This window comes from Athene cunicularia (genome assembly GCF_003259725.1).
Source record: "Athene cunicularia isolate RWA chromosome Z unlocalized genomic scaffold, athCun1 chrZ_part1, whole genome shotgun sequence".
NCBI classification, from domain to species: Eukaryota; Metazoa; Chordata; class Aves; order Strigiformes; family Strigidae; genus Athene; species Athene cunicularia.
Window position 1 is genome coordinate 24,672,493 of NW_020799142.1, and position 12,050 is coordinate 24,684,542.

The 12,050-nt window shown below is 37.5% G+C and overlaps 1 protein-coding gene across 1 annotated transcript in view; it reads left to right on the forward strand.

Moving 5' to 3' along the window:
- The first annotated feature begins 6,488 nt into the window (after positions 1-6,488).
- The window catches only part of MTMR12 (myotubularin related protein 12), a 30,257-nt gene continuing 24,695 nt past the window's right edge, over positions 6,489-12,050 (forward strand). The window contains exons 1-4 of the mRNA XM_026865821.1: positions 6,489-6,494; positions 8,115-8,169; positions 9,359-9,498; positions 11,309-11,381. Coding sequence (XP_026721622.1) covers positions 6,489-6,494; positions 8,115-8,169; positions 9,359-9,498; positions 11,309-11,381 — 274 coding nt within the window. The remainder of the gene's footprint in view (positions 6,495-8,114; positions 8,170-9,358; positions 9,499-11,308; positions 11,382-12,050) is intronic.

Sequence of the window (12,050 nt, forward strand, 5' to 3'; positions counted from 1 at the left end):
CGGGCTCCACCCGTGCTGCCGCTCCCCTTGCCCCTCTCTCGGGTTTCGCCGCGGGAGTGTTCCGCTGGGGGTTCCGAAGAGCTCGGTGGCGGGATGGAGGCGGGCGTGCGGCTGGGGCAGGGCTGGCCTGAGCGTTGTTAGGGGCTGTTTCGGGGGGTTGCATGTCTGGTGCCTCGAAGGTGCTTCCCCGAGGACGAGGTGGGAAGCCTCTTGCTTGTTGCTTCTCGAGGAAGCTTAAAAACTGTAGTTGGCCTGTCAGTCTTAAGGTGATGTTTTTTCTGGTACTTCGCTGGCATTGTGTTTTGTAAGCAGGGACCAGATATCAGGCAGTTGTGGCTGTTAGCTCGCTTTTCCTAATAACCCTCAACACCACTTCACTCCCCATGTATGTTCTCTTTGTACACTCCTTTTCGGTTATGTCCCTGTAAAGCCCTGTGTCTCTTTCCTTAACAGCTTGATGTTGAACTCTTGGCCGTGCATATATTTCATATTGTTCTTCCTGTTGTCCTTTCACTTATTTATTGAACCTTATGTTGGCAGTTTGATTGAAGTGACTTTAGACTCAATTTACTGAGGTCATGTTGTTAGCGGATGGTATTAGATCAGTATTGTTACTCAGTATTCCTTCATTCTTATTCCTGTTTTCTAGGAAGACCAGTCTTAATGGCAACTAGCCATTTGTGGGGTTGGTTTTTTTCCCCTCTGTAGTTCTTTATAATTTGTCAAACTGTCTTTAATTTTTCAGCTCTCTTGAGAGCTTCTTGAGGAAGAGATTTTTGTCTGTTTTGTTAATTAGTACAGAGTTTCTCACTGATAGCGCACTGGAGAATCAGCTGGTTTTATTTTTCACTGAATTTGACATAATAATGCAGAGTTACTGTGGTTTAAATCATCTGTGCTGTTTCAAACTTAGGTCCTTATTTTATGGTAGCAGCTCTGGTTTTATATGTTGCTCAGCACTGCTCACTTGTAGGTTTCATCAGTTTACTTTAGAAGTTTTCAATCATCTGACTTGTATTGGATATAAATGTAAATGGATATAAATGATAGGTTCTAATGTTTCTGGAGTCAGCTAATATATCTGTGTGAAGTCAGTCTTTCACTTTAGGAAAGTATGTTGTACAAATATATAAAAAGGTGTGTGCTCAAGGAATGGAATTTTGTGAAGGTAAGAACTTGTTGGATTTACTGAAAGACACTTCAGTGTTTAAACGAGTATGCTGGATGACTAAAGCTTGCTAGGAAAGAATGGCTAGTGGGAAAAGGTGCAAGTCAAATATATGTAGTGCAGTAAGATACCAAATAATAAAGACTAACTTGATTATAACTACAGTAATTCTTCAAGTATGATCCTGATGGCTGCAGGGAAAATAACAACTATATTTAATAATGGAAGATGAAGCTCTTAATGAAATATACTGATTCACTGGAGCTTGCAGTCATTCACTCTGTATTCATGCTGCTTTTAACCATCTCCTTTATGTACTTAAGAATTTCATGGACTTCTGCAGCAGAAGCTTTGAAATATCAACCTGACTTCTGCCACAGAATTGGTGTCTTTTGCACCTTCAAAAGCTTAGTGATGCTAGTGGAAAGTAAAGCAAGTTTAACACTTTGCTCTGTTGAGTACTCTCTTTTGATAGACTATGACTTGCCTTAATGGGATGGTTACACAGGAAGCTGAAGACTTCAGTGGATTTTATGAAAATTAAAAATTAAATTTTAGATATATGATGAAACCTGTGAGCCTATTTGGGGATCTGGATAAAGCATGTTCATTAGATAATCCTAAAATAAGCAGAAGTGAGCATCTCTCAAGGAGCTGTATTCTATATGTACCTGAGAAAGATAGCTTTCTGAACACAGATTTCCTCTACATGTTAACTTTAATATAGCTGAGTTTTCAAATTGGAGCTAGGCTGATCAAACAGTGGAAATAATTAATCTATTTTATGTGGAACATAGTTTGGTCAGATGGGAACTTTCATCAAGATAGTGTAAGTGCCAGATGCCTGGGGAAGAGTATAGATGGCAGGTATGTTCACTGTGATGTTTCTTCTGGTAGATGCTGTCAAAAGGTGGGAAACAGCACCTCCTGGATTTCATGAGCTCAAGGTTACATCTAGACAGAATTTGGGTTAATGGTGGACTTGTCAGTGAATTAATGGAGCCTTGCCTTGAATCTCTTTATACTTCTGACATGCAACAAGGTTTTCTATCAATCCCTATGCAATACAGAACAATACAGTAATGTTATGCTGTAGTCCCCCTTGCTTGCAATCTCCAGATTCTTTGGGCTTGTCCTTGTTTGCCTGGAAGGCTGTTTAAGATTTAAGCTGCTGCTTCTAGGTTAGGAGATCCCTACAATAAGAAAATGCAACAGGCAGAGCTGAGTTTTGTTCTAGCCCTGTCTTGTTTTGTCCATCCTCTGTTACCTGAGAGACACAGTAGGGTAGCATTCAGAAAAATAAAATGAAGCTAGCTTTAAACTGCTTTTGGGCTTGGTTTGTTTGAATATGAAAAGAAACAGGAACTTTATTCATGTTAATATATTGCGAGGTGGAAGTGAGGAGTGAACAGAAAATGTTGTTTACTAAAGGAACAGAGGTAATTGCTGCTGCAAAGCCCCAGAATGTCTGGAGAAGCAGCCTTTTTGACATCTGTCTAAATATAGCCTAGTTATGCCCAGCTATATGGAACCACAGATCAATCAGTGGTCTGTTGAGAGCGAGACCGTAGGATGTTGATATTAATGACACACTTCCCCTCAGGACAGACTTGGCTACCCTGCAGGAAGTGGGGTGAATACTCGTGTATAAAGTCAATGTTTTGACATGTCTGATCATAGACTAGGAATATTTGTCTGTAGAGACATAGAAACAAGAACCAGTAAATTACTTCATGATTTCTAACTCTTAATTTTTCAAAACTGAAAGCATTTACAAGGTTAACAAGCAGGATATTTTCCTTCAAAGATTTTCCTTTGAATAAAAATGTAGATATTAAACTTGATTTGAAACTTAATGTTACTTTTAGTGCATGCATTCTTAAAAATTAAATCCTTCATGTTTATTCTTATAGGATATTAGTTCTTGTATTAGACCTTAAACTTTAAGAGTTTTTTCTACTTTGTGCTGCTTATCCCTGAAATCTGGGGTACACATCAGGCTGCTGACTTGTGAGGGTAACTTTCATACCTTTTGTTCTTTGTCTCTCAAATTGTGCATTGTTCTTAGCTCATAACAACTATGAATACTTACTGCTTTTAAATCTTGGGAGAATATTGTGTGTTCTGTAGTGACAGCTTTTAAAATGGTATGGTGCTCCTAAACTGAGTGATGGAATTGAAGGGTGGTATGAGGAATGGGAGTTAAAATAGACCGCTGGACACTGGACTGACATGGGAGAGGCTGGGGGTTGAAGTCAGAGGAGATGGACAGGACAATGTAAGGAAAGAGGAAAGGATAAAAGATGAAACGGACATGGAAAACATGTGCTATGATGTAATTGGATAATGGAGGTGAAAGGAACGAAAACAAGCAGATTATTTGCAGCACTGTTATTAAAGTGTAGTAAGTATCTCTTCTGGATTGTGTGGCATACAACATGGGATTAGGCTAGTTTGACCAAGAAATAGTCTTTCAAAAAATACATATATTACAAAATATATGCTCAGCATGTGCAGAGGTATTTTCTTTAGCATGAAATTCCATGCTGTTAGACAAAAGTTTATTTTACTCAGGAAGACTATATTTACTTGTTGGAGCACCACAACCAACTTGCAAATATTTCAGTATACAGTTTGACTTTTACAACTGCTAAAGATAAATGTATAGTTAAGAAAGTTAGCTCTCTGTTAGTCTTTTATTGAAGTATAAGTAAATGAGAAAAAATGGATATTCACAGCAAGCCTCATGATGATGTAGAGCTTCCCTGTGCTGATATTACTTGTGGAAAGCTATATATCAACATATATCCTGTGTTCTCATAGCACTACTATTCACTGTCAGTGCTGGAAGAATATATGCTTCAGCCAGTGCTTCTGAAGCCCTTCTGAAACTGGTTCCTTCATTACTTGAATCTAATAAACTATGTTTTTTTCCAGTATGTTTACTAAAAATCTTGTTGATTGTGGGAATTACCTCTAGCACAAATGTCCAGCTATTGATAAATGGAAACGTGACTATGGGGTGAGGTAGTTACAGAGTTTACAGCATATAAATTGGAACAGCAGACTGTATGCACAGTCTCTGCTGAGAGTGATGGGCTACATCCAGTATGAATTGGCCAATATACATATTTCGCAATACTGATTTAAAAAAATCCAAATTCTCTGACAAGATCTGGTTTCTGGCATGCAGGGAATGTATTTCACTTTTTACTCCTTTTCTGTCCAGTCCACAGTTGTTTACCTTCCTGCGGAGTGGGAGGCAAGGAATTGCTCTCAGTTGTGGTGAGGCTCTAGGATAAAGAGCAGGAATCATTTGGTATCCCTCTCCTGCCCTTACTGCTAGGGGATATGGTAGAGTTGGGAACTGTCAGGGTTAGGTTAATTTTGAACTAGATGATCTTCAAGGTATTTTTCAACCTAGATAATTCTGTGACACTCTTAATATAGCATAACTGCTACTTGACCTTGCTGCCTTAAACTCAGTGTTGCCTCATACATGTTTTTTTATGCTTCAGCACTTGAGGAAGACATGTCTCCCCAGACAGACTTGGGTAATATATTTTAGCCCCTTTAAATAGAGAGCTGGACGTAGTCCCTGGGTATTGCAAACTGTGCAGTTGTTTCCTGTACTCAGGTAAAAAACGGGAAGAAAAGAAGAGGTGAGCCTTTCCTTAAGAATAATCGTTTCTCTATTGTGTTGTCTCCCTCCTATTGAAGCAGAGAATCTGCAAGGAACATGGTGTCTCCTTTCCCTGGCATTTCATGGTTTCATAGTGCTATCAGCTGAAGTCAGTTTGAACGAGCAAGAAGGAAGATGCAGTATGAACTAGGATGGTATGATATGTTGTCAGCCCGAAATTTCTGTATGATATGGTAGTCTGTGCTGTTATAATTGATAGTTATGGGCTGTTGCTGTATTGCCTGTTGCTGTTTGATAGCCTGAAAAAGGGATGTAGCACAGGGTGAGTGCACAGGTGAGAGTCATCTCTGAGAAAGAAATTTCTGAAACCTTCAGCAAAGTTGAGGTCTTTGTTTCTATCATTTCTGAGGCAATCTGAAGTTAATTTTTGTCATTTACATGGTGTCCTACGAGTATCTGATTTTAGCTATTGCTAGTAGTAGGGTTTCCTGTGTTGTATCTTGAGGAAGAAGTGCCACGATGCTGTCTGAGGTCTTCAGAATGGCAGAGCTACAGATGAAGTATTTATCTAGAGGTGTGTGTGCCTTTTCAGTGGTCATATATGGAAAGTGCTTGCATGCTTAATTTCCACAAATGGTCAGAGGGTGAGGTTTCCTGAGGTCTCAGTGAATTTAGTTCCTGGTGGAAAGAGACAGATTTGCTTCTGCTGCTTCCCTTTCTTTTGTTTCTGGCTCACCTGACCTGTTGATGAGCCAGTTTTGTTAACAATAGGCCGTAACAACAAAGCCAAAAGTAGCACAAGTACAGACTTCCCAGCTGATCTTACAAACCAAATTACCTCGTGTAGTCAGACAAAGCCAGGGATGAAAAGGCTGGGTGGGTGAGTATGAACTGTGTGACTGATTAAAGGGGTGTTGAGGAGCATGGGTTGGAATGTCAGTGGGCTATTAAGTTAGTCCTGAGGTCTGTGTTGCCCCAAAACTGAAATCCATTAGAAAGTAAAGTTGAAACAGAATAGAGATGTTAGCTAACTTTACAGCTTCCTACACAATTTGCACTAACGATGAGTTAACAACTTTTCTTTGTAAAGGTCTTTTGCCTTCTTTCTTAAAAGACCAAATATAAATGTGAATTAGTAGAATATCATGTATTTTAATATCCTCCCTTGGAAAATAAGCATAGCAGCACAGACTCTTCAGCAATGTTCATGGCTTGCATTCTAGCTATCCGTAGTGCATATGTATGAAAACTGTTTTTAAAATATTTATGATTTTATTTTGGGAAGGTAACTGTTGACTTTCAAATAGAACTCTTCTTGAGGCTCAGCTCTTGGAAGCTGTTTGTTTTAGGAATTCTGCCCATAGTAAGCACTTCAGTGTCTGGGTTTTTGTCAACAAAGAGTGAAACTGGATTTTACAAGCTGATCTCAGTGTTTGATGGAGGTCTGTGTTCAGCTGTGATGCTATTTAATTAAAATTCTAATTCCTTTCAGAAGATAACCAATTTAGCTTGTAACCAAATCACAAACCACTTGTTCAAAATTAGTTGCCTCTGTGATACCTGTTATGAAAACTTAATTTCATTTTAACAAATGGGTATAAGCTCAAAGAACTTCTTTGGGGTCAAATTTTTTTTTTCTCGAGTCTTATCTGCCAACACTAGCATAAACTGGTACTCATGACAGTAAGTACCAACATTCAAGCAAGCAGTGTATATACACAAGCAGTATTTTTTACATGCCTTATGATATCTCTCAAAATAAAAGTTACTGCAAAAGCAGCTAGTGTACTGCTTTACTGTTCTGGAGCAGTGATTGTTGGCATATACCTTGTAAGCAAACAATATTGAATTTAGTTGCACACAGATAGTGATAGTAGAAGGCATAGCTATATGCTGTAGAAGCTACGTAGTTACAGAAGGCATTAGTAAACCCAGTGTTTAGCTTAAAGCTACCAGTGGTAAAGAGACAACATTGGGAAAACATGTATGTCTGTCTTCTCTGAATGCAGCAGTGTTGAGCTTGAGTTAATTTAGCTGATAAGCATGAACTTTGATTAAAATTCACTTGTACAACATCAACACTTAGATGTTAAAGGCAGCAAATTCTTTTGTCTTCTGCATTAGCTGCCAGCTCTAGTTAACAGATTTCTTTCTTCACACCACCACCACTTTCATTTTATAACCATTGCCTCTTTTCAGCCTGTCTTGAACATGTATGCTGTCCTTAGGACATGGTTTCCTGGTGGTTTTAGTTTTGCCATGCAGCCTTCAAGCTTTGTTTTGGGTTTCTGGGTGCTTAGAGCAAGTGTTTATATGAATGGCTAAAGGGGATTATTTTTACGGTCTCAGGGTCTTTTGTTTCTGTGTTTAATCCAGCAAAACTGTTACTGCTTATGTGTCCTTTTGATTGCTGGACTGGCTTTGCAGTATCTGACTCTGGATGCTGGTGACAAACTAAAATTAGCTTGCTTACTGCTGTGGCTCCAGGGGGGTTTCCAGTTAACTAATAGTTTTCCAGAAAGACTCCAACGCTTTTGAAGTGATCTGGACTTGGAGGAGGAAGTTTTGAACTGGCTGAGCAGGAAGGGTGTATAGCATGTCCTTTAGTTTAATAGTTTTTTTGACTGGAGATTTTAGTCCAACTGTCAGTTCCTCAAGGCTAGAATAAGTGATACTAAGAGTTTAATAGGTTGTTTTGTGGAATTTGGGTCCAAACTAAAGGATATCCTGTGAGTGGTTTTAAGTTTTGGCTCCAAGATTCTGAAATGCCTTTCTCTATAATGTTGGTAGTACTGTTTAAGTAACTTTTGTAGTTTGATTGCAATAATATGTGTAAGAAAATCAAAAACAGATAGTGAAGGATGAGGCTTGAAAAACCGTGAAGGGTACATTAGAAACAAATGTGAAGTCATATGTGGAAAAGCTTATGAATGAATTCTGGGAGATGGTGTTGTAATACTAAGTTTATGCTTACCCATTTACATGTGCTGAGAGAACTCAAAGTATTAGTAATGCTTTATTTCCCTCAGTTACTTATACAAATAACACATTTCCTTTTTTAGGTTTGCAACAGCATGTAACTGACACTGTGGGTGACAAACCAGTGAATTAGTTAGCTAGTATACTATTGACCTGTAGTAGAAGGAGCACATTGCAACCTTATTAATTTTGGAAGTTTTTTACTTAATTTTAATTTGCCTGTTTCCTAGAATGTGAGGAATTTCAGAGGGAGAGTACTGCTATTTACAGCATGTGTTGAAGGTACAATCTTTGCAAAGTAATAATTACTTTTTCTCTTTTTAGGAAATACACATAAAGGAACCCATAGAAAAGGAAGTAAATCCTCATTTATTACCAGGTAGCTGTTGTATATTGTATTATTAGAATTAAATAATAAAAAAATAATCATGTAAACAATATTAAATATTCCTGTGTCCTCAGCAAACACTTATGTGACATCGGTGTCCCAGGTAGCAAAACAGAGTTTGGTGTAACAACCCACACAGCTTGAAATTTTAACTATGTATCTGCATGAGTTTTTGAAAAACTCTGTAAAATTTTCACGTTTTATGTAGTACAGTATCTTCAGTAAGTTGCATGTGGAGAACTGTCTGTATTTCAGTTTGCCCTGTTTCTTAAAAAAGAAAGTTGGGTCATTTTTTGTTGGAAGTAACAAGTAAGTAGAAGTGCATGCAAACTTACTTTCTAGTTGTGTTGTTTCTGCTATGAGTTACTTAGGCCTTCTGATGCCTAGGTAAATTTTTTTAAAAAAATCCTTTTTCTTTTTTTTAAAGTTTTTTCCAAGATCAGGAAAAATGATGTCACCAAGATAAAATGCAAGTAAAATCTTAGAATAAACTAGTATTATTCTGTTGGGTTTTCTGCACTTTATAGGAAAGACCAAGAGTCTGGATGATCATACCTATTAAAACCTGGTTTTACTTTCTTAAGCTTGAAGTTCAGTTCCTGCTAATTTTAAGATTAGAACTTCATTGACCATTGTTTATGTAAAATTGTGTTTGAGAACTTTAAAATAGCTCTGGGATCTGCAAGATAAGCAACATCTCCAGTCAAAACCATGAAACATTAACTGTGATGAACTTGTAATTATCAGCTCAGATGGTTCACTGTTCTTAGAGTTTAGCAGTAAGGAAAATTGGAACAGTTTTCAACTTACTTATTGACTGCATAAACTATTCTTTGGGTTTTGTTTTTTTGAGTATACACTTGTATGGTTGCTCTTTGCAGCTCCATGTGTTTTTCTCCTTCCCCTTAGAGCAGACCATGATACAGGTTCCTCTGGTTATGGAACTCCTAAACGTGTGCAATTGAACAGTCTATCCTGAGTAATGTTAATAACCTGGAAGGCTCTCAGTGTACTGATTCTAGGAGGTGCCTCTTAATCTTTTTGTATAACAGCGATGAAATATCTTCAGGCATACAGTTACAAAAGCTGTCAGGAAAATAATGCTGAGTTTAAGATATCACTTGAAATAATTCAATTATAAATGTCAGTTATGTTGCAAGTCAGCGTTTCTTTTATACAGGTGAACTGCTGCTTTGTGAGGCAAGCACAGTGTACAAGTATATACAAGAAGATGGGTCAAATCGTGGCACCTGTGGGAAACTTGTATGCACAAACTTCAAGATTGCTTTCCTTGATGATGATTCTACTTCAGATGATAATGTAGGAAGACAAATCTTCTAATTACGACCAAACAATCTCTGAAGACATACAGTATCTCTGATTAAATAATCATATCTTTCCCTTGTATAAGCATACAGAATGAATATAGATTTATAAAGAAATTCTAATGGGTGCAGACTAATTTTAATCAAGTGTGCATCTGCTTGGTCTGTGTAGATCCTGCCTCAAGCCCTGATGACTATTTAAAAATAGTGCAAGCCTGTATGTGAATGCATACATTAAACATAGTTTGCAACTCTTCATATCTTGTGAGTTGGTAATTTTGTGAAGCTTAAGTTAAAAGAATGACTTAGTTTGAAAATTAAATCAACAGTTTCTTGATTTCTGACTGCTTGTCTAGTAGCGTAAGTGAATGTCAAATGTACTTAAAATGCTGTATAACCTCTGTCTGACTTGACTTTGGGCAATATCTGCAGGACCATTTCAGAGCTGCACAAGGCTGAGTAAACTCGTGGAAATCCTCTAGATAATTGTGTGGCTCAGTAAAGCTCTCAGTTATTCTATTCTAAGTCGGGTGTTGACTGCAAAGATTTAAAAACCTGGTATTGTTGACTAGCAAACATTAAAAAAGCTAAAATGACCCCAAATCTTGGAAATCAGTTGAATTTTGTTTCCTTTGTTTTAGGTGCTCAAATTGAGCTGTCAAAGGGGAACAGTAATGCCACATCTCTTTTGAGATGTTTAAGCATGTGGAACTGTCTTGTTCTTTTAGGTGATAAAATTGAAGGAGAGCCTATTATATGGCTCTGAGTGCAAGGTGATCTTGACATTGAAGAATGAGAAGAATAAGACTTGACACTTGTTGATTGTAGTTGGAACCTTCTTGGGGTAAAATTTCAGAGAGTTTAAATGTTAAACTAAGGCTTCTGCAAGCTAAAATGTTTTTCTGACCTTCTGGAATTAATTGGGACAAAGCTGCAGAGCCGTTTTCACAGATCACATGAGATTAATGCTAAAGTTGGTAGAGACCATGCTAATTTGTTCCATCACTAACTTTGAATGTTGGGTTTATAGCATGACAAATCAACTGTTTATCTTAACGAAAGTTCAGTATTAGTCACCTTATTCAGAGTACTGCAGATCTGGAAATAACTTGAATGACGTTAACTCTTCTCACAGCTGCCTTAATGTAAAATGTAATTTGCTGATGTAGTGTACATCAGCTTTCTGCTAATAATATTTAAGATAATGTTTAATTGTGGTGTCAGTCAAATGTCATTTTTAACTCTGAACTCATGGAATGATAAAAGTGAAGGGAGCCCCAAATCACTTCCAAGTTTGGCAGAACAGTAGATAAGAGAATTGGGTTTTGTCTGTCTTCATTTTAGCCAGTGATAAATCTGGCTGTTACATTGGAATATTCTTGGGATACTTGTTCTTTTAAGAAACTTTCTATTTCCTGCCAGGTTCACATAGCAAGGAAACTTGTCATAAAAGGTCTTGGATTACATCAAGTTACTGTATTTCCTGTTTACTGTGATGATTCTAATTTGAAAAGTGATTCTCAGTAGAAATGCATGCTTTGAAGCTATTTGAAAAGTAAAAACTCTATCTACATTTTAAGCTTGTCTGAGACTTAAATGAAACTGGATCTGCTGTTTATAAACTATGCCTACATAACCTGCATCTATCTGTTTTAATAACTGTTCTTCAGTGTTCTGCTTTATGTAGCTTATAAGAATAAAAAGTAATGCTGATATTGAAATATGTACTGAATACATCCTTTACTTGTCACACTACTAAACAGTAGCACCTTCTCACATTTCTAATAATATTTTTCTTGTTCTAGGAGCCACAATTTAAGAATAAGATTGTAGGAGAAAATGACATAACCCTGCAATGTGTAGACCAAATCTATGGAGGTAGGTCAGCTTTCTCCTCTTGCTTTAATGTGCCTCACACACTTCTAAGTGTCTTTGTGCATGTGCTGGTGCTCTTTGTACACATACATCCTTTTAAGACTGACCGAGTTGTCACTTTGGAAACTAGGATTGAGTAGTCTAGAAAAAATATCTGTTTAACAATTGACAGATAAGAGATCTCTCAGAAGCCAGTCTTATCCTTCAGGCTTGTCAGAGCTACATTTTGATCAATTACCTTGTTGGGACAGACAAAAAACTCCTTCAAAATGCCATGGTTCAAAGCAGAGTGTACTGTGAAAAGCTTCTGGTTAGGATTGGGGCAGAAAGATCTTTCAGTATATCAACTGTTACTACAAAACCACATTGGACAGGGCTTTGAGCAACCTGATTTAGTGGAAGGTCCCTGCCCATGGCAGGGCACTTGGAACTAGATGATCTTTATGGTCTGTTTCATCCCAGACATTTCTGTGATTCTATAAATACGGTGGTATTCCCTTCATGTGAGTCATAGCACTGCAGAGCACCACAAGTACCAAATTCCTGGACAATACCTTTTGTTTGTTTAAGGGAATTTTGTTTTATGAGATTCATGATGTCTTCAAAATATCAAAGGAGATGTAAATGAAAACCTTGTTTTCTAAGTTACTCAATAAGTGTTTTGCAGCAGAG